The sequence below is a fragment of the Schistocerca gregaria genome, chromosome 6, assembly GCF_023897955.1.
Source record: "Schistocerca gregaria isolate iqSchGreg1 chromosome 6, iqSchGreg1.2, whole genome shotgun sequence".
In the NCBI taxonomy this organism is placed as follows: domain Eukaryota; kingdom Metazoa; phylum Arthropoda; class Insecta; order Orthoptera; family Acrididae; genus Schistocerca; species Schistocerca gregaria.
In genome coordinates, this window is record NC_064925.1 from 33451411 (window position 1) to 33474332 (window position 22922).

Sequence of the window (22922 nt, forward strand, 5' to 3'; positions counted from 1 at the left end):
CACACTGCCAAAGCTGTGCACACATTGATCATGCAGTTATTGCTCACTTGCACATTTTTTGCCTCCGATAGTGTAGTCAAGAAGGTAAACTCTGTTATAGAGTGCTTCGTGCCACATTATTGAGTATTTGTCTCAAAAAATCGTTTTGTGTAATAAATCATTCATATTTACAGTATTCTCATCGTAGTTTTGACGAGTTGTGCTTCCTGTTGTAATAGTCCATAGCAGCTACAATTTTTTTAGTGTTCTTATATTCTGTTGCTCTATTAAATCCGCTATTTATCAATGTAATTTGCGCGACAACATATCGTGACCTTCCCTTGTGAGTGGCGTGTCAGTATGTTTCGTTTAATATTAGGATTGCGTGCCTTAACTGGCAGATACCTGTCGATGTTAGTTTTAGCATCACTTGTTTTATTCTCTGCAGCTGATAGCCGAACCAGAATGAAAACCGTACACCTCTTTCGTTTCCGTCGGCAGGGGATTTCGTGTTCGGCGCCGAGGCGGAAGACGCGGACGCGGGCGCCAACGGACAGGTGCGCTTCTCGCTGTCGGTGTCTGCGGGGGCGGCGCTGCTGGCGGTGGAGGCGGCGACGGGCGTGGTGCGCGCGGCGGCCTCGCTGCCCCCCTCCGCAGAGGTACGCGCCACCATCACGGCGACGGACGGCGGCCGCGAGCCGCGCAGCGCCACGGCCGAGCTAGTGGTGCGCACTCGCGCCAGCGCCCTCTTCCCGGCGCTGTCGCTGGCGCCAGCGCAGGCGCGCGTCGCCTTGGCCGAGGACGCGCCCGCCGGGCAGCCCGTGGCGCGCCTCGCCGCCTCCTCCCCCAAAGCGGGGCCCGCCGCTGCCATCTCCTACGCCGTCGCCGGCGGCAACTTCGGGGGCGCGCTGCGCGTCGACTCCTCCTCCGGGGAGGTGAGTTGAGCCCGATTCCATTTCGAGCCAATATTATACAGGAAACGGGACCAAAATGACGAATATTTCGTCTTTCGGTTGTTTCACTAATCCCCAACTTCGAGAAGAAACTCGGCGCAACGGTTGAGGGAAATGCCGTAGCCGAATCGACAAGCCACAACACAGACTCCATTCATTTGTTTCAGCCCGCTTGTGACCGTAGACTAGCGTATTATGTATTGTACGCTGGTATTGTTGTCTTGTTTTTCGCGTGTCGTTAACTCCGCGTGTTACGTCTGCTTTCGTGTACAAAAACAGTCCGTAAGCTAAACTAGCGATGTCTGCTCACGAAGTCAGGCTAGGTTGGCAACGAGAAAAAGCTGTCAGAGCTCATTGAGTTATCTTTGACGAACGTCGTTTCAGCTTGCTCCCATCGGCCACCACGCCGAGTGTCTTCTAGGAGTCCGCTGATACTTTATAGTATCTCTGACTTTCCTTTTTAAACTGACTTATGTATTTTGTTTTTAGCTAGATTCTAATTATTTTTAATTTATGTTTTAAAGAGGTGCTGACATACATTTACTCACACTTTCAGCTGTAGCGCTCGCAATATTCTGTGTTCTGCAATTTCACAGTTGGCTAACACGCAACGTATGACTATTGTTGACGTTTCTCAGTGCCACTCGCGAGAATACGTAATTCCGAGCTTGACATTGATATGTAACATAGCGGGTTTCTGAGAATTTTCTCGCTTAACTGACCTTGATTATCTCAAAACACTCCACTTTCAATTTTTATGAAATGTTTTATTGCCCAGTCTACTACCATAATTATGGGAGAGATCAAGACGGCACATCAAATGCGCCATCAACAAAACAAAAAATGGAAGTATTGTGCATGTGGCATTACACTAACAAAATGTTGGTAGCAGCTGCGAATGTATATAATTTGGCAAACAGCAGACAATAAAAGTCACTATTATTCAGACAAATTGGTGAAAATTTCTTGCTTTGAACAACCAACCAGAGATGCTTTTATTTCAGACAGTCATAATTAGGTTGTATCATTGGTGTGGCTTTTTTACTTAAACTGCAGGGTGCATGTACTGTGAAGTAGTACATAGGAAGGAGGCTAGTTTGTAAATGTATAGAAGTAGTTTGTAAAAAATGTATTTCAAGTAAAAATTGTACTATTGAAATCCACTTAAAGAAGAAAGTCATGTGAGAGTACAGAAGAATTTGAGAAACGGTCGTTGTGGATGGTAAATAAGTGTCCTAACATATTGCTAGATGGAAAAATTGGCTGCAAATGTATAACGCAAGTATCATAAAAATCCATCAACTCCTGCAAATGTTGTCTCAGCTGCACTAGGTACTTCCTGAGAATATGTTAAGTGAAGATGAAATAGCATCATATCTGTCACTGACGTCTTTATATGGTAGCCCTAAGTTTTTATGTGACTCTCCTGTAAGGAAAAAGAGATTTCAGTGTGAGAAGAAGTACCCAAAGCAAAAATTGAAAGAGGTTGCCTCGGTATTTGAGTGTATTTATACGGCACAACTCGTAAAAGAAGGGTGTGAAAAAAATGGAGAAAGAGAAATAAAATAACAGCCTAACTGAAAGATAAGTTTCACAATACAGAATGTAGGTGTTACAAAATGCAAAATGAATATTCCACTTCAGATATCATGAAGAGCAAAAGGTTAATAGTAGAACATGGTATATTAGTGACACGAAATTCAAGGCCAGATGAGACATGTGGAAAAACTGTTCAGTGTGCACATGATTTTTAATGTGATCATAATGTGAGCTGTTTGATGCTGGGAAGGAAAGACTATTTATCTGTGAAACAAAATGGAATTCAAGTACATAGGTAGGTAGTTAGTAACATGGTCAGTGGATCATTTTGTCTGATGGATCATAATGAAGTGAAACAAGTCATTGTACATTCACATCACTAATTAATTTGCACATATGGTTACAGTCTGAACATTTCTTTAAAAAAATAGGCTACACAGATGTGAGTTACTACACTCCTGGAAATGGAAAAAAGAACACTTTGACACCGGTGTGTCAGACGCACCATACTTGCTCCGGACACTGCGAGAGGGCTGTACAAGCAATGATCACACGCACGGCACAGCGGACACACCAGGAACCGCGGTGTTGGCTGTCGAATGGCGCTAGCTGCGCAGCATTTGTGCACCGCCGCCGTCAGTGTCAGCCAGTTTGCCGTGGCATACGGAGCTCCATCGCAGTCTTTAACACTGGTAGCATGCTGCGACAGCATGGACGTGAACCGTATGTGCAGTTGACGGAATTTGAGCGAGGGCGTATAGTGGGCATGCGGGAGGCCGGGTGGATGTACCGCCAAATTGCTCAACACGTGGGGCGTGAGGTCTCCACAGTACATCGATGTTGTCGCCAGTGGTCAGCAGAAGGTGCACGTGCCCGTCGACCTGGAACCGGACCGCAGCGACGCACGGATGCACGCCAAGACCGTAGGATCCTACGCAGTGCCGTAGGGGACCGCACCGCCACTTCCCAGCAAATTAGGGACACTGTTGCTCCTAGGGTATCGGCGAGGACCATTCGCAACCGTCTCCATGAAGCTGGGCTACGGTCCCGCACACCGTTAGGCCGTCTTCCGCTCACGCCCCAACATCGTGCAGCCTGCCTCCAGTGGTGTCGCGACAGGCATAAATGGGGGGACGAATGGAGACGTGTCGTCTTCAGTGATGGGAGTCGCTTCCGCGTTGGTGCCAATGATGGTCGTATGTGTGTTTGGTGCCGTGCAGGTGAGCGCCACAATCAGGACTGCATACTACTGAGGCACACAGGGACAACACCTGGCATCATGGTGTGGGGAGCGATCTCCTACACTGGCCGTACACCTCTGGTGATCGTCGAAGGGACACTGAATAGTGCACGGTACATCCAAACCATCATCGAACCCATCGTTCTACCATTCCTAGACCGGCAAGGGAACTTGCTGTTCCAACAGGGCAATGCACGTCCACATGTATCCCGTGCCACCCAACGTGCTCTAGAAAGTGTAAGTCAACTACACTGGCCAGCAAGCTCTCCGGATCTGTCCCCCATTGAGCATGTTTGGGACTGGATGAAGCGTCGTCTCACGCGGTCTGCACGTCGAGCACAAACGCTGGTCCAACAGAGGCGCCAGGTGGAAATGGCATGGCAAGCCGTTCCACAGGACTACATTCAGCATCTCTACGATCGTTTCCATGGGAGAATAGCAGCCTGCATTGCTGCGAAAGGTGGATATACACTGTACTAGTGCCGACATTGCTTATGCTCTGTTGCCTGTGTCTATGTGCCTGTGGTTCTGTCAGTGTGATCATGTGATGTATCTGACCCCAGGAATGTGTCAATAAAGTTTCCCCTTCCTGGGACAATGAATTCACGGTGTTCTTATTTCAATTTCCAGGAGTGTATTTACTACCCACCACATTTTACACTTTACAGCAACAGAAATTTTTCTATGGAATAGAAAGAGTTATCAAGAAGGCAATTTCTCAGTTTGTTATTGAATTTTGCTTTGCCATTTGTCAGACATTTTATATCACTGGGTAAAGGATCACAAATTTTTGTCATAGCATTGTGCACCACATTTTGTGCTAAGGACAATCTTATATGGAGTAATGAATGTCATTTTTCCTTCAGGTATTGTGATTATCCACATCATTGTTCCTCTTGAACTTTAGTGAATTATTTACAGCAAACTTCATGTGGTTATAAATATGCTGTGAAGCTGTAGTCAGACTACCCAACTCCTTAAACAGGATGTCTACAAGATGATCGTGGGTGAGCACCACATATTATTCTTACAACACATTTTTGCACAATGTAGACCTACTTTGGTAAAAATGAGTTACCCAAGAACATTATCCTATATGACGTTATTGAATGAAAATATGTGAAGTATGTCAACTTTGATTTTTCTCTCCCCAAGATTTGCAATGTTTCTAAGTGCAAATGTTCCTGAACTAAGTTGTTTTAGAAGTTCTAAAATGTGTTTTTTCCAACTTAGATTTTCATCGATATGAACCCCTAAGAATTTTGAAGGTTCCAACTTATCTATTATTTCCTCACCGTATGTTACACTTATAATTGGTGTAGTACCTCTAGATGTCCAGAACTGAAAATGTTGGCTCTCTTTAAAATTGAGGGTGAGACCATTCACAGAAAACCACTCGATGATACTTTTAAGAACTTTGTTTACCATTTCTTCTGTTTCTGTATGTATGCTTGGATTGATTACAAAACAAGTGTCATCTGCAAAAAGAACTAATTCTGCGTGTTGTATGTACTGGAAAATCATTTACATATTGAGGAACATAGTGGACCTAAGATTGAACATTGAGGAATCCCATATGTGATTTATCCCCTGTCTGAATTATGTCCCTGGACTATATTACCTGAATTACTAACTAAAACTTTCTGCATTACTTTGGTTAGGTGTGACATTGTTAGCTATACTATCAATCTCGAAAATGTTAATTTAGCTAGGAGAATACTATGATGCACACCATCAGATGCCTTAGAGAGATCTCAGAAAATACCAGTCAGTGCTATTTTATTGTTTAATGCTTGTAAAATCTGGCAAGTGAAGATGTAAATGGCATTCTCAGTCGAACAACCCTTCTCTAACATAAACTGTGATTTGCTAAAGATAGTATTGTGGAATACATTACCATCTCAAAAATTTTGGAGAATGAAGTCAGCAGTGAAACAGGCATCTCTCTTATCAACTTTCTTAGAGAGAGGTTTAACAACAGCCTATTTCAGTCACTCTGGAAAAATGCCTTGAGTTAATGATGCATTACATACAAGGGTTGACTGAAAAGTAATGCCTCCACCTTCGTAACTCTTCAACAGTTGGCAGCATTGGTATGTGACAGGTACTAGCTTGTTCCGTAGCATCTTCTCTACAGCTCCAGTTGGTGGGAAGCCTTAGCATTGCACGGTTGCATTGTTACAGTGTAAAGTATGGAACCCGCGCAGACGGTCGGTCAGTGCAATTTAAGCAACATGCAGTCATTGAATTTTTGACAGCAGAAGGTGAATCACTCAGAGAGATATTGCAAGCACAATCGATATTTCACAAGAATGTGTGGGTCATATTCTTACTTTGCTTGGCTATCAGAAGATCTGTGCACGATGGGTACCGCAGATGCTGACTCTTGAAATGAAAGTGCACAAACTTGAAATTTGTCAGGAATTCCTCTCGCATTACAAAAATGAAGGTGACACCTTTCCCCACAATGAAAGACTATCGGCGGGGACATCATTATGCTTCTGATAAAAACTTTGAGAGAACTGTGAGACTACAGTGTCGACTTCTTCCGTGATGGTTTCAGAACACTTGTTCATCGTTGACAATGTATCCAATTGGCTGGTGATTATGTGAAAAGTGAATATTGGAAATTAAAGATTACATTCTAAGGATTATTTCTGCATTTTTTATATGTCAATATTCCCATCCAAAATCAATTAACGAAGGTGGAGTCATTACTTTTCATTCAAACCTCATATTATTCCAGATAAGATGGGCCTTATTGCATGGGAACAAATTTTTGGCTCCCTATTGGAAACCCCATCAAAACCAGATGAGTTTTTGTTTTGGGTAGAATCTATAATTTTCTTAATTTCAGAAAAAGTTTGTGTTACATTCGTATGACTGAATTGTATGAAAGTTACATCTTCAACATACTGCTGTGATTTTGTTGTGGAACTGTTTGTCCCTGTGTTTTATACTATATTTAAGAAATTATTATTAAATGCACTTGTTCACTGTGAATCATTTATTTCCACCCAGTTCAGTAGTGCTGTTGTATTCTTCTGTGGCTGGTTGTCCTTGCTCTCTCTCCAATATATTCCAAGTTGCCTTAAGTCTGTTGTCGGAAGTACTGATTCCTGATATTATCTGCTCATTCCCTAATTTTTTTAATAGACTTTCTTAGTACTTTTGAGTAGGAACACTTTACTTATTTTTCAGACAATTTTTAAAAAAATAAAATCTTTTTTGATTTAGTATCTGTTTCAGTTTTAACTCATAACTAGTCGCACAGAAGTCATATCAAAATTAAAAAAATAGTAATGAATATCGCCAAAATGTCGGGGACACAAAAAACATTGTGTCATTACTAATATTTCACAGAGCACTTATTCACTTCCTGTGAGACACTGGTGTTCTGTGAAACAGTTTGGGAAGCCCTGCTCTAGAGGTAGTGTTGCCACTGTTGCACTTTCACTATCTGTAAACTCTGATTAATTTTTCCTCACTTGTTGTCAGTTATAATTGTTGAATGTCAGGATTCAGCATTGTCACTTTCAGTGTCTGTGTCAGAACTGCTGGCATCAAATACATTATCCAAATGCTACACAATTTCTGAATCAGATGGACAAGTCACTAATAATTGTACTTTCTTTTTTAACTTAATCCCCAATGTTTTATTCTACAGAAGGTATTAGACATTTCTATTACTTTATTAAAGCAGGTATATACATCTTAAGAACAACAGAATATTGTTGAAACTACACTCCTGGAAATGGAAAAAAGAACACATTGACACCGGTGTGTCAGACGCACCATACTTGCTCCGGACACTGCGAGAGGGCTGTACAAGCAATGATCACATGCACGGCACAGCGGACACACCAGGAACCGCGGTGTTGGCTGTCGAATGGCGCTAGCTGCGCAGCATTTGTGCACCGCCGCCGTCAGTGTCAGCTAGTTTGCCGTGGCATACGGAGCTCCATCGCAGTCTTTAACACTGGTAGCATGCCGCAACAGCGTGGAAGTGAACCGTATGTGCAGTTGACGGACTTTGAGCGAGGGCGTATAGTAGGGATGCGGGAGGCTGGGTGGACATACCGCCGAATTGCTCAACACGTGGGGCGTGAGGTCTCCACAGTACATCGATGTTGTTGCCAGTGGTCGGCGGAAGGTGCACGTGCCCGTCAACCTGGGGCCGGACCGCAGCGACGCACGGATGCACGCCAAGACCGTAGGATCCTACGCAGTGCCGTAGGGGACCACACCGCCACTTCCCAGCAAATTAGGGACACTGTTGCTCCTGGGGTATCGGCGAGGACCATTCACAACCATCTCCATGAAGCTGGGCTACGGTCCCGCACACCGTTAGGCCGTCTTCCGCTCACGCCCCAACATCGTGCACCCCGCCTCCAGTGGTGTCGCGACAGGCGTGAATGGAGGGACGAATGGAGACGTGTCGTCTTCAGCGATGAGAGTCGCTTCTGTCTTGGTGCCAATGATGGTCGTATGCGTGTTTGGCGCCGTGCAGGTGAGCGCCACAATCAGTACTGCATACGACCGAGGCACACAGGGCCAACACCCGGCATCATGGTGTGGGGAGCGATTTCCTACTCTGGCCGTACACCTCTGGTGATCGTCGAGGGGACACTGAATAGTGCACGGTACATCCAAACCATCATCGAACCCATCGTTCTACCATTCCTAGACCGACAAGGGAACTTGCTGTTCCAACAGGACAATGCACGTCCGCATGTATCCCGTGCCACCCAACGTGCTCTAGAAGGTGTAAGTCAACTACACTGACCAGCAATCTCTCCGGATCTGTCCCCCATTGAGCATATTTGGGACTGGATGAAGCGTCGTCTCACGCGGTCTGCACGTCCAGCACGAACGCTGGTCCAACTGAGGCGCCAGGTGGAAATGGCATAGCGAGCTGTTCCACAGGACTACATCCAGCATCTCTACGATCATCTCCATGGGAGAATAGAAGCCTGCATTGCTGCGAAAGGTGGATATACACTGTACTAGTGCCAATATTGTGCATGCTCTGTTTCCTGTGTCTATTTGCCTGTGGTTCTGTCAGTGTGATCATGTGATGTATCTGACCCCAGTAATGTGTCAATAAAGTTTCCCCTTCCTGGGACAATGAATTCACGGTGTTCTTATTTCAATTTCCAGGAGTGTATAAATGGATAGAGTGAAACAGTACTGACTGTGAAACAAACTTTCACATAATTTTCTGTGATAAAATTTTAAAAGGAAAATTGATAATAATATATTTTATTTATTAGTCATCCATTGATCATCTGATAACGATAACAGTTGTCTTAATGTTACATTGAAAACAAGTAGCTCGAAGATAGAAAATGTAATGATGACGATAGGGCAGGTGATTGACTATGCCTTCACTGGAGGATCCGTCCCAGCATTCACTTGAAATTATTTAGGAAAACCTTAATAGGGATGACGAAGTAGAGCAAACTCTAATCTTCTGAATATTAGCACTGCCTAAATAGGTAGATCCCCATTGTACAATGTTCTCTTGTTCATAAACAATTTGCACGGGATAACTTAAAAAAAAAAAACATTTTTGCGCTGTTTTTTTGCATCTCTATACACTTATCATTACACACACTACACTACTGACACCTGCTGGTGACTCCAGTATCATGAACATTTTGTCATATCCTTTGCACTCTCTATAGTTTGGTCAGCAAACTGACCATAAACATGCTACTATGCACCATGCACATCACCATGTCCTCCCCTCTGCCTGGAATACTGAGTCAATATACCTCCATGATGAGCATGATGTTGAGCTGAAGAGAATTACTGTCTTGTAAAAAAATATTACATATGATGATCTACTGTAATGTGACATAATGTTGCAGTTGTTCTCTTTGTTTTTAGCTCGCCCCTACTCTTGAGTTTTCTATGTAAGCTTTAATTGTGTATTCTGCATTACTTATCAAGTATGATCTAACTGCCTTTTTATGTAGACACACTTTTGTAATATTTTTCATCTCCTTGGGAAATTTATTATACAATTTTATTTCCTCATAGAAAATACTGTTTTAAATTTTTATTTGTTTCTCATGCTAAATGCAAGTTCCAAACTGGCTCTGATTCCATGATTATGTACAGAATATTAGGGAAATATTAATGTTTTCCATGATAGGCACAACAAATTGGTAGATATCCTTATTTGGTGCAGCTAGGATATCCAGTTTTTTAAATTGTTCTTTACAGTGAGCTCTACTAATATCTTTTATTTTTATTGTGGCCCTTTCCTGCAGTTTAAAAATCATGTCCAGGTTTTGTGCCTTTCATGCTCTGAAAATAATGTGCTAGATAGGAACTGAGTTAATGTAGAAGTACTATGTCACCACAAGACAAAGTGATGATAAAAGCCTAAGAGCATAACAAGCTGATTACATTCCTTCTTGTTGTATCATCGTGTGTTCATTGCATGTTACTTGGCAATGAATATTCATCCCTAAAAACTGTCGTGTATATCACAGTGCCTATAGCTTTACTATTGATGTATAATGTGTGTTGTTTTCTCCCTTTGTGCTGAAGTTCATACTGTTTGTTTTTTAACATAATCAGTGTTAATTTGTTACATACTGTCCAATTGCAAAAGTCCTTGAGGATTTCAATTGCTTTCTCTTATAAGAGTTCTAGTGTTTTGTCAGTGACTGATTGATGTTGCTGTCACCAGCAAAAAGAACGTTTTGTCTATGAACATGTTTGTATCGAGTATAGATTTAAGTGTCAGGAAGTCATTTCTGAAAGTATTTGTATGGAAGTGAAACATGGACGATAAATAGTTTGGACAAGAAGAGAATAGAAGCTTTCGAAATGTGGTGCTACAGAAGAATGCTGTAGATTAGATGGGTAGATCACATAACTAATGAGGAGGTATTGAATAGAATTGGAGAGAAGAGAAATTTGTGGCACAACTTGACTAGAAGAAGGGATCGATTGGTAGGACATGTTCTGAGGCATCAAGGGATCACCAATTTAGTATTGGAGGGCAGTGTGGAGGGTAAAAACCGTAGAGGGAGACCAAGATTGCACAGGATAGGGTAGCATGGAGAGCTGCATCAAACCAATCTCAGGACTGAAGACCACAACAACAACAACATGTTTGTATCTCTATAGTGTCCTTAGGGATACCTAGGTTTATATGTTTCATGTCTGAAAGTTGTTTTAATAAAAATTTATTATCAACTGATAACCACTTGTTTGCTAATCCTCTTCCACATAGCACTTCCAGCTTTCAGTAATATTTTATGGTGAACAGTGTCCAAAGCACTGGTCAAGTCTCAGAATACATCTGTAACACAGTTGGCCTTATCAAGGGCTTCAAGTTACACTTGTGTGACCTCCGTAATGGCTGATATTGTACTTCTCCCATTTTGGAAACCAATCTGTGCCTTGTTCAAAGGATTGTGTTTATTCATCTAACTGACTAGTTTATCTTTCATGACTGACTCAGTTATTTTTTAGACTGCATACAGTGTGAAACTGGCCAGTAGTGTTAAATACTCTTCACATTACCATTCTTCAGTAATGACACAACTTCTGCAGGCTTTATTGTGTTTGTTTATGGGGCTTGTATGCTGTCTATGCATGTATTCAGAAAGGAGACTGGAACTTCATCTATGCTCACCTGTGTCTTTTAACTTCTGTAGTGTCTGCCTGACATCAAACTCTGACATGGAGGAAACATCATTGAACTTACTGTGTAAGTCATTGTGTGTGCTACATGTGTTTTAGGAAGATTTTGTTGCAACTTCTCCACAATACTATAAGACATGCCATTTATAGAGTTTGCTTATTCCAGAGTATAAGAGTCTGAGCGGACTTTCTAATACCCACAGGTAGGGATATCCATTATCCATAGCTGCTGCTCTTGAAGTGGCTACTTTTGGAAATGTATCCTCAAAAATTATTTGAAGAATTTACATAATTTGGAAAACTTGGCACTGACATTGTTCGCTATGTGTACTTCAATCCTGGTTTGACTTTCCAATGCCCTAAAAGCAGTATGTATATTTTACATTCCAGGAAGATCATTTTGTAGGCCTACAGTTTTGTGGATTTTAACAAGCCTGTCTTTTGCTTTATTATCTGACAATAATGATCAGTGAGGTCAAGATCTTTTGTAAATACTGTGCCATTTTCCCTGTTGATGATGTAGGGTCTAGGACTTATGCTGAATATTTTGGTTCTGAAAGTGTTCAGAATATATATTATTATTAATTTCACCCATAACATATTTGGTAATATTCATGTCTCTGCATATTATTGTGTTAGTTTGGGGGCTGACTCTTTCTTGGACTTAAGTTAATTTATTGAAGAAAATGTCCACATTATCATTAGGTGAGCAGTATGTGCATGGAATGATTACCTTATGGATGTCTAGCTTTGCTAGTTCAATGGTTGCCAATTCAAAGTATCTTTCTACATTAAATGTGATCACATCTCCTTAAGATTTAAAAATGTGTGCCACATCTTGATATAAATACCTTTTCTCCCACCCTTTATGATAATTCTGTGGTAAGAACTTGTGCATTCATGTGACACTAGTACTACATGCTTCATCTCATTGTCTAACAGTGGAAAATCCAGGATGGAATAATGACAATATAATGAAAAAGAAAGATTGCTACTCACTGTATAGTGGAGATATTGAGTCACAGACAGGCACACACCAGTGCTCTGTAATTCTTACCACTATGCTGCTCAAGGACTGTAATTCAGCTTCAAGCTGGTGGATTTTATTTGTGATAGAATGCTTATCTAAATAAAGAATAGCTAATTCTGAGAAAATGTCCATGGTGTATGTCATGATTTCTTTTTCTCTATGTGAACATGTTGTACATTTTCTCTTTTGTATACATGTTGATGAAATCTCTAAGTAGGTCAACTCACTTGCAAGGGAAGCCTGTTATGATTTTTCTTTAAAAAATGCACAGTCCCCTTATCCCTGACAAAAGGTATTTGACCATGAGTGGCCTATACCCAACTGCTATAGTCTTATTCTCAATATCATTGTCCTATTCTTCCCAATCCTGTTGAGGTTCGGACCGTGCTTAGTGCAACAGCATCTCTCAATAGTTAGAGATGCTGCTCCTCTATCAGTCTGTTCCTATTACATAATTTGAAGCTTTAAGAAAACTCCCCAATATTCTCCCCTCTATGTGGTGCCCAGTTGAAACCATTTGCTACAGCCCTTACAATGAATACCATTACTAACTTCCCTACTTCAACTTCCTCTGTTTTCTGCTCTTGGTGCAATAAATAAATTGTTATAACAAATAAAAATCGAAATATGTAAAACTAAATGAATAGTTTGTGATGTATTATGTTTAGTCCATTCCATAAGTACGTAACCTCACAAGAATGTGTCTAGTTTGCCATTAGTGCGACTTCAGTAATGTCAGTTGTATGTATGTAAATGAAACATTAGAGCAAAGCTGCACATAACGTCATAGTGATTTCAAATCTTCATTTTTGTCACATGAAAAAAACACTGTTGTGGATATTCACAGCAAAAGTGTATGTAAAGTACATGCAGATGTGCACACTTCGTTAAGACTGTGAGTTCAGTATGTAAACAAATGTGAGACCTAGATTGCATTTATTGGAGATTCAATGTACAAGTAAACCTTCAATACAAAAAATATTAAATATAATAAAGTATTACAATGATGAAAGAAGATAAAGAAAAAGATCTAAAATATTGTCAGAAAACATAGCATGATGAACACTAATATTACATTTTGTCACTCAGCAGGCATCTTGCCAAAGTACTGTTTTAGAAGGATAAAAATCTAAATAAACAATTCATATTGCACCTTTATGATGACATACTCATCTGATTGGAATCCACTTATTTTATAGAGGTGTTCCCCAAGAAGGTGTGGTGTTGCATGATGACAAGGTGTAGTGTACCACATGACACTCGAACCAATAGTGCCATTCTGCCACTATTACTGTTCCAAGTAAAACATGTGGTTACTCTGAGAATGATGAATAGTTGAACTGATAGTTCTGCAGAGTGGAGTGTGTGGAATGAGATACAACTGACATTCACATAAACTACTGTGCATCTTATAAAGTAACAGGGTTTGAATGGATGCACCATATGAGACATAAGGTGTGGTTAGAGCTCCATCCGTATCTTGATCAGCTACTAATGGCAAATAAGTCTTCCACAGTACTCACAGCATATTATTCCTGTACTGAGGTTCTTTTGTTACAAGTGGTTGTTTGGTTTATATTTGACAGACCCAGAATCTTGTGCCTGCAGAGAGGTGTTTGTGTGCCACTTGCCACCTATTTTTTAAAATAAAGAACAATTGGCACTAGATGCCATCAGAACATAATGGAATGGAAGGCAATGTCAATGCCAAATGTGTTCTCACAAGTTGGATGTTGACATGACATAACAGAGTACTGAGTACTAAGTGGTGAAAGAGAGGTTATGAAAGGCTGTTATTCTAGTAAAAATCAGATTATAGTAACAGAATTAAGGAACTAGCATCATTATCAGAGTTTATAAATGACAAAAGCAAATTCGTAATAGACATACTTGACTGCTCGATGAAGCTCATAAGGAAAATTATCCATGTTTAAAACTGAATGAATAAGAACAGTATTTCCCAAACGAAATACACATGTAATAATATTTAGAATTCAGCTTGTAGTGTCTTTTTCAGTGTCTTTATGTATTGTTTTCTTCCTAAGAGACAAAGAAAGTAAATAAATGTGTGCTTCATCTTGAACAATACTAACACTTTCCATATTGAAACAATTTTTATTAATTAATGTTTTCTGTCTGTTTACATTCTTATTCATGCACAGTGTAGGCTTTTTCTTTGTCCAGGTATTGCAAAATCTAAATAATTTTTTGTTTTCAGATAATTGGCCTGTCTTTTGGGAGAACAATTTTAGGAAAATGTTATGTTATGCAATCATATCAGTCTGTCATGAAAACAAAGCAAACAATAAAATAAAGATTAAAAACACACAAAAGCATTAAAACTGTCATTATTAAACAAGCCAACACAGTGAGATTTTGTTAATGCCCCCTATTACCAAGTGTCACCGCCATAGCCCTTGTTAGCGTCAGAGCCAAAACTTTATACCCAAGAATCCATTCTGTGCTGTTGATGGGCACCAGTGCGTCGAGCAATGTTCATGTGCAGATAAGATGTACATGTAGCTCTCTGAGTCCTTTGTTCTATATTATGCAGGTTTCCAAATCATTATTCTTATTTAAAGTAGTCACAGAAGGAAGTTCTACTATTAACATCCATGACATAGAAAATGATTGTAAATTGAAAATATGGTGCTACAAAAAAAAAAAAAAAAAAAAAAAAAATGGAAAAAGTTCATCTGTAAATTTTAAAGTGTGCTCAAAGTATTCTACAGCAGAATGTTTTGATAGGAAGAAGTTTGTGTGTGTGTGTGTGTATGTGTGTGTGTGTGTGTGTGTGTGTGTGCTTATCTATTATAGGGAGATAAATATATAAAGAAAATTGGTAAGTACAATGTGTACACATAAGTCTCCAATTTATGCTTGTCACAGCACCATATTTTATATTTTTCTATGTTTTCACATTGGTGTACTAAGCAATTTTGCAATGCCACCAAAGTGTAATTTATTAAAATAGAGAAAATCCAACGAAGTGAAGTACAAAATCCAAAATGATATGATGGCTGTTCTTTCCTTTGGAATTTATAACTTGTGCATAAAATTGAATAATGACATGTGATATGTGACACATGTCTCAGAGAAATAGAATTTGTTTGTGTTTATCTCTGCAAAGCTTTAAGCAAAGTTCATTATGTTATCCAGCACAAAACATTAAGATGTCTGTGTAGTGTAAATCTTCTGCACATTTACAGGAAAATCTTATGTTGTACGAGAGTTGCATGACTTAGAAGACAATGTATGCTGTTAATATAAAAGTACTACTGTACTCATCTGAATACGCACTTTTCGGCCCTGTGAGTGATTGCTCTCACGTGTCAGTGACCGGTTGTAAGTTTGGTCTGTGGGTAGGTGGTGGTGGCAGGTGGCGGACTGGACTACGAGACGGCGGCCAGCTTTTCGGTGTGGCTGGAGGCACGTGATAACGACTCTCCACCGCTGCGGTCGGTGGTGCGGCTGGATGTGACTGTGCGGGATGCCAACGACAATGCACCTGTGCTGGAGCGCGCCGTCTACAATGCCGAAGTACCTGAGGAGCGGCCGCCACCTGTGCTGGTTTGCCGTGTGCACGCCGACGATGCTGACACCGGTGTCAATGGAGAGGTGAGCTGGAAAGCACTCGGTGAAGAGGAAACTGGTCAGTGGTGAGATATGCACACGAGTGGGGGGCATCAAATTCTCACTTTGTCTGACAGTGATAGAATTGGTGCCTGGACAAGCTCTCAGAGGCTTAAAAAGTTGTGCGTCACGGTTACAAATAATCGGTGGGGTCTGAGGAGTGGGCTTTTTCCTGGCAGATATTGGGATGGGCCACCAAGAGCCATTCGAAAATAGGAAGCTCTATTGAAGAGTCCGTTATAGAGTCCAGAATGCCAAGTTGCACTGGGTTGTGACTTCCTGGTGTAGTCTTCACCTCCACTTGGAATTGCTTGAGACAGGTGAATGAAGTGTCATTTCACCCTCGAGGGTTGCTGCTGCTGTTCCTCTTGTAAGTGGCCCAGGGTTGACCATTGTCTGTAGTGTCTGTACCTGTTCCACTGCAACACGCTCAACCCGTTTGATTGGTTATAATGACAACTTGCAATTTATGTTTACAGGGCTGGGGAGAAGTCATATGTTGACGTCATGCAGCATGTGAAGCTCTAGTAAAAATTGCTCGCTTGTTAAGAGGGGGGAACGGGGGACATAATTGTTCCACTGTCCATCATTCAGTAGTCATTCACAGTGAGAATCCAGTATGTTGTTAGCTGGCTTTCAGAGATGGATCACATTCAGTGTTGGGAACCATTGGTCTCGTCCCTGGGTAACTTATTATGCTGGAGGCTTCCGTCGCCTGGTCTGAAAGCAAATACGTGTAATACAGAATGTGTTCGACATTTGTAAAAACTTCTTTTTTTTTTTTTTTTTTTTTTGTGACACTAACACAGATATTGGATATTGCCCTTTTTCATAGACAAAAACATCGTCAGTGGATTCACATTAATGTTTTTGTAGGAAGCATTATTAACCACAAATGTTCTATTTGGAAGGTGTTTTTGGGATTACACTGGTGAGAGCATATTGCATGAAAGGTGAAGTTTCTGGCTGAAGTATTTGTTGCACTGTTTTAATCTCTTCAGAATTTTTGCAATGGTGTGAAGAACATTGCAGAGTGAGGGATCTACTCCCTGCACTGAATTATTTTCATCATGAGTATTTTCTGAAAGTTTGTAGAAGGTAATATCATTATGATACAACATGTTGTTCCAAATTTAAAAATAGTCACTGGGTTTGGCATGAACACATTATTATAACCAATAAGCAGGTTTCTCCTGGAAAGCTGTGTATGTGAAGCTTTGTTTGTATAATTATTCCAACCGTGATATGTACAAATGCACATGTCTTTAATAGTACATAGTAGATCTCTCATTATTCAAGTATTTCTGAGTGACTCTTAAATACTTCTTTTCCCAGATCACTTCTTTTTCCATTAATAATTTCCATTCATATGTTTTTTTCTCCATCTGTAACCTAAATCTGGAACAATCTTTTATAGGAAGCAGTAGCTGGCTAAAAGATTTATTTTATCTTTTAAAACTGGAAGCCATGCTCTCTCACTGTTTGAAGTTTGTTATTTCTTTGGATTATTTCGCTATTAGACTTGTTGAATGGTCCAGCTTCCATTTTGAACCTCTGGTCCTCAATTATAATGCATTTGCAGCTACCCATACAGACACATGTAGCATCAGCTGCCAATGTAAACATAAAAACTTTTGAAATTAATAGATTTTCATTTTTCGCAAGTTTGTAGATATTATGCTCAGTCTCATGTGCTCATTCTCATGGGCCATAGTGTACACAGGCTTCCTACTACCAACATTCTTTATCATTGGAGTACTCATAATTCCCTCAACATATTTTGAGTAGCATCAAACAGGATATTTGCCCTTGGTCTGAACCAGCTCCTTGCACTACCTTGTGAAGTCTTCATTGAGTACAGTGTGTGGTGGTGTCATAGCTTACACTGTAACTTGATAACTGTGAACACATTCATGTGACAGTTTATGACTGACTACCATGTTTGTACTTTCTGTGAAAGCGGCATTCAAGGGGTCAGGATTCTCCTCAAACTGCAGGTCAGACATTTCAGATAGAGGCCTGTGTACAGCCGACTGGTTATCTCTTTGGTGGAAATGAAACTTACTTTTTTCAGTAAGTTATAAGTTGCACAAGCATCAGTTATTTTGAGAGAAGTGTTTATCCAGTTTTACAATATAGTTTAGGTTTTTATAAACCTGCCTTTTTCAAGTGTATCATATACAGTGTAGCAGGCTTTGGTAGATTGTATAAATTGACATCACATTTTATTGCCATAACATGTTTACCAGGCGTGTAGTGCATGTTAGCTTGTGTGAAAACTTTATTCATCTTTATCAACTACCATGTTCCTTGGTTTCATTAATATGCCATGAGGAAGTGCAACTCACCAACATTTCCATTTTGCCGTTACTGCTGTCATACAGCAATGGTACACATTTGACATAATTGCAGATGACTGTCAACTTGATGTCAATGTTGACTGACACGTTGAACATCATTTTGGAATACTAGAGGACTGATCGTTTGCCATATGGTCTCTGTGGGTGCAGTAATAAAAGAGTTTGATCTGCAGTCACAAAAGGGATGTGTTTCCACCTACTAAAATATAAAAATATCTTTGGAATGTGATTAATGTATTGCAATTAAATAATTTTAGGAAGGATGTATCTCATTATTTTATTGTGTGTAATTATTTTATTATGTATGATTTTTTTTATTAAAACAACTTTTGGATGAAGAACTAGTTCTTTGTGTGGTCAACTAGCTACAATGGAAACTTACCGTCTAGCATCATGAAGAAGTTCAGTGATTTAAAGCTCTTCACAGGTTTGCAAGCTGCAGAGGCAGAGGCCGACATTTATGTGCCATTTTGTTAAATGTATACCATTGCTGTATGGAAGCAGTAACAGCAAAACACACAGATTGTCAAGAGGCCACTTTTCAAAGAACTGCTGTGCTGCCATTGTTGCATATTTCTTGTAAGAAGGTGTACGGTAACTGATACGTTCTTCCCCTTGCCACTCACAGGCGAGAGAGCGACTGACGACACATAAAAGTAAGAAAATACATTCACTGACATTCTTCAGGTGTCATACCGGCTGCGGCCGACAGAGTCGTCGGCACTCTTCTCGGTGGACGCAGTGACTGGAGAGGTGTGGACGCGGGCACGGCTGGACCGGGAGCAGGCAGGATCACACCGGCTGCTCGTGGAGGCAGTGGACGGTGGGTCACCTTCACTGTCGGGCACTGCCACGGTGCTGGTCGCCGTGCGTGACGAGAATGACAACCCGCCTCGCTTCACGCGCCTCTTCAGCGTCAACGTCACCGAGAACGCCGAACTGGGATCCTTCGTCATTCGCGTCACCTCTTCCGACCGGGACGTGGGTGAAAACGCTAATGCTTCCTACAGCTTTGCTGACAACCCGGGCGAGCGGTTTGCCATCGACCCGGTGACCGGCAACGTCACAGTGGCAGGGCTGCTGGACCGCGAGGCACAGGACGAGTACCTGCTCAAGGTGATGCCCCTTCTGCCCATGTGTCTCTTGCAGTTTGTCAGTCTTTATGAGGTCCACACAATGAATTTAAATTTCCTTACCATAGGGCCTCCCTCTAGAGCAGGTACTACTCTTTCCCAAGCTCCAAATCGTCACTGCAGTTCCCGATATCTAGGGCAGCTGCATCGGATGTAGCAGGTTGAGAGAGGAGAGGAGAAGAGATGGTTGAATTTGCCCTATCGACATACTACTGTGTAGTAGAGACAATGCCACAGCCAGATGCATAGGGGCCAGGAAATGTGCAGCATGCCTGGGGAACATAGTACTCACATACCGATGTTGCCTTTTGCTACGGATACAGACATTTGCATCACCGTTAGCATTGCCGCCACTGGTACTGCTGCCACTGCCATCCTTATCAATGCAAAGATGACTGAACTGCGTGCAGAGTATTTGTTCTTATTTGATTAGTGATGTGCAAGGAGCTAGATGTATGGGTGCACGGTATGCTGTCACCCTCCACCACTGAACTACATACATACATATCCAGCGAGCACAGCCCTGCAGACCACGTACCGCATCCACAAACTGCCTATATTAATTTTTGGTTTGTGGTAGGTTCCTGCAGGTTTCTTCAATGACCAGCGCTGCCAGGTTCTTCTCCAGGTGACTGTCTCGGTCCTCCCATGGGGCATACGGTGTTTGGTTTCATCTCAGATGTCTTCTTCACCTGCCTTTCTTTTCACAACTGAACTACCACCCCCAAAGTTATTTTAACTAGCTACAATGAGGCACTTCTCCATTGAACTTTTTGTCCTGTTCGCATGCCGTGCTAGTGCTCATCTAATCTCTGCAATTTTTTTGTCATCATTTGCCTGTTCTGATTGGCTAATGATGTGTCTGCTCATGTATAAGCTTAAGGTTTCCTACTGGCCCTCAGTATCATGATTTTCGTCGAGTGCATTCTGTAGCTTGAGGTTCAGTTAAAACAGCCAATATAATGCCAGTTATGAAGTACTACAGGCACCTGGCTGAAATTGACTTATAAGTTTGTGGTACCCTCCATCAGTAATGCTGGAATTCAGTATGGTGTTGGCCCACCCTTAGCCTTGATGACAGCTTCCACTCTCACAGGCATACAATCAATCAAGTGCTGGAAGGTTTCTGGGGAATGGCAGCCCATTCTTCATGGAGTGCTGAACTGAGGCAAGGTATCGGATAGTGCCACGCAAACCAACAAGGGGTGCAAGCCTCCCCATGAAAAACACGACTACACCATAAAACTACCACCTCCAAATTTTACTGTTAGCACCTCACACGCTGGTGGATGACGTTCACCAGGCATTCGCCATACCCACACCCTGCCATCTGATCGCCACATTGTGTACCGTGATTCCTCAGTCCACACAACATTTTTCCACTGTTCAATCATCCAATGTTTATGCTCCTTACACCAAGCGAGACGTCGGAAGCAGAGGACTTAGAGATGTCTAGGAATGTGGAAATCTCACTTGCAGACATATGACACAAGTGACATCGAATCAGCTGACCACATTCGAAGTCCGTGTGTTCCGTGGAGTGCCCCATTCTGCTCTCTCACGATGTCTAATGACTGCTGAGGTCGCTGATATGGAGCACCTGGCAGTGAGTGTCAGCACAAGGCACCTAGAATGAAAAACTTATGTTTTTGGGGGTGTCTGGATACTTTTGATCACATAATGTATGTACATGATACAGACACTAAATTAAGTTAGCAACTCTGCATAACAATTGAGCAATGGAGAGCAACATTATTACTAGTATGCTTGTGCTCTGGGTCAACTTGGAAGTGAATAGGATGTAAAAGAACCATTTTGCCAATGGAATTTAAAGTTTCATGTGGGTGGGTTTGGTTATTTGTGCAGTAAAACAAACTTATCTGTTTGTCACAGAACTACAATTGCACAAAAACTGCCTAAAGTTTATGAAAACTTTCATATCTTTTCAGTGTCATATGATTCAACTTTGAGTTGCAAAAATTTTTGTTTACATTTCAAACAAGGGATTCAGACCAAATGCCAGTCTGTTTTGATATAGTGACCAGCACTGCAGTAAATAATGTAGGGAAACATACTGAGCAAATATGTACATGTGATGCAGAAAACTTTGTTGCACAATGATGTTGAGCATTACGGCTGATGGACAAAAAAGCTTCGTGGTCAATATTGTTGTAAGAGCTTGTGGAATTTTGTGACATTACACTGCAGTAACTTGTAATGGTATTAATTTCAACCCACAAAATAGTGTACATTTCATTTTGAAATTGACAGTTTATGATCTTAGGTGTAAAATCTCGACTATAGGCCATGCCATGATTTTCTGAGCGAAATTTTTTTTAAAAAAAGAAAAAAAAATTGCCATCTATATTTGTGAAAATAAGATATGTTCAGAGGGAGGTAACTAAGAGAGGCAACACAACATACATCACAATAAGAAAGTAACATTTAAGGCTGCTGAATTATTACACCAACTTTGTGCCAAATGTAACTATGTACTTATACCTCTGTTGTTGAAAAGAGCATTGGAGGAGAATTTTGATGACATAACATGTCACTCTCAAATAGTAACAAAGTAACAGTGTAGCAAACAGCATTGATGCCATCAGGAGAAGAGGTCCCTCAAATGTCCGCCCTGTGGTTCAGGTGTTTGTTATTGTGACTAGAGCTTTAATACATACTATAATGCAATTCCAAACAGACACAGTATTAGTTGTTGATTTTAATCCGGACTTTTTCAGCACAGGTCAGTGTTTTATTGTCTTGTGGAACCATGGGTGTTTCCTTGTGGACCTATTGTTTTTATTTTCTCCAAAGTCTGGAGTTTTTAAGTTTGGTGAGCTTGTAGACTAATTTATGTTTTTCAAACAACTGTTCTAACGACTCCCAAAAGTTTCATTGAGAAGGTCTGTAAAAATCTCTGCCAAATACACAGGTTGTTTGTGGATTGGCTTATGTCCAGCAGGATGTCTTGCAAAATTGTGGCAGCATATCGGTTGGGAACCGTAGACCCTTGAGGCTATTTAGAGTCCTTTCAATAAAACAGGGACCAATGATGAGATTCATCAATAGCCCACACCACATGTTGATGTAGCAAATGGTTATTCATCAATAATGTGAATTTTCACCTGAGCTGTAATGCATATTGTCTAGATTGTCTTTCTCACAGTTTGTAATCAGTGTTTCATCCATAAATAAAATCTTGCATAGAAATGGAAATGAGCATATGGCATCGTTGGCCGGGAGGCCCCTATTTGGGGAAGTTTGGCCGCCAAGTGCAACTCTTATTACATTCGACACCACATTGCACAACTTGTGTTCTTGTGATGAGGATGAAATGATGATTAGGACAACACAACACCAAGTCCACTAATGGAGAAAAATCTCCCACCC

The 22922-nt window shown here is 41.1% G+C and overlaps 1 protein-coding gene across 1 annotated transcript in view; it reads left to right on the top strand.

The window, feature by feature from the left end:
• LOC126278037 (cadherin-related tumor suppressor) overlaps window positions 1-22922 on the top strand; it is an 817086-nt gene that overhangs the window by 626604 nt on the left and 167560 nt on the right. Inside the window, 3 exon segments of the mRNA XM_049977779.1 lie at window positions 481-914; window positions 15773-16024; window positions 19087-19515. Coding sequence (XP_049833736.1) covers window positions 481-914; window positions 15773-16024; window positions 19087-19515 — 1115 coding nt within the window.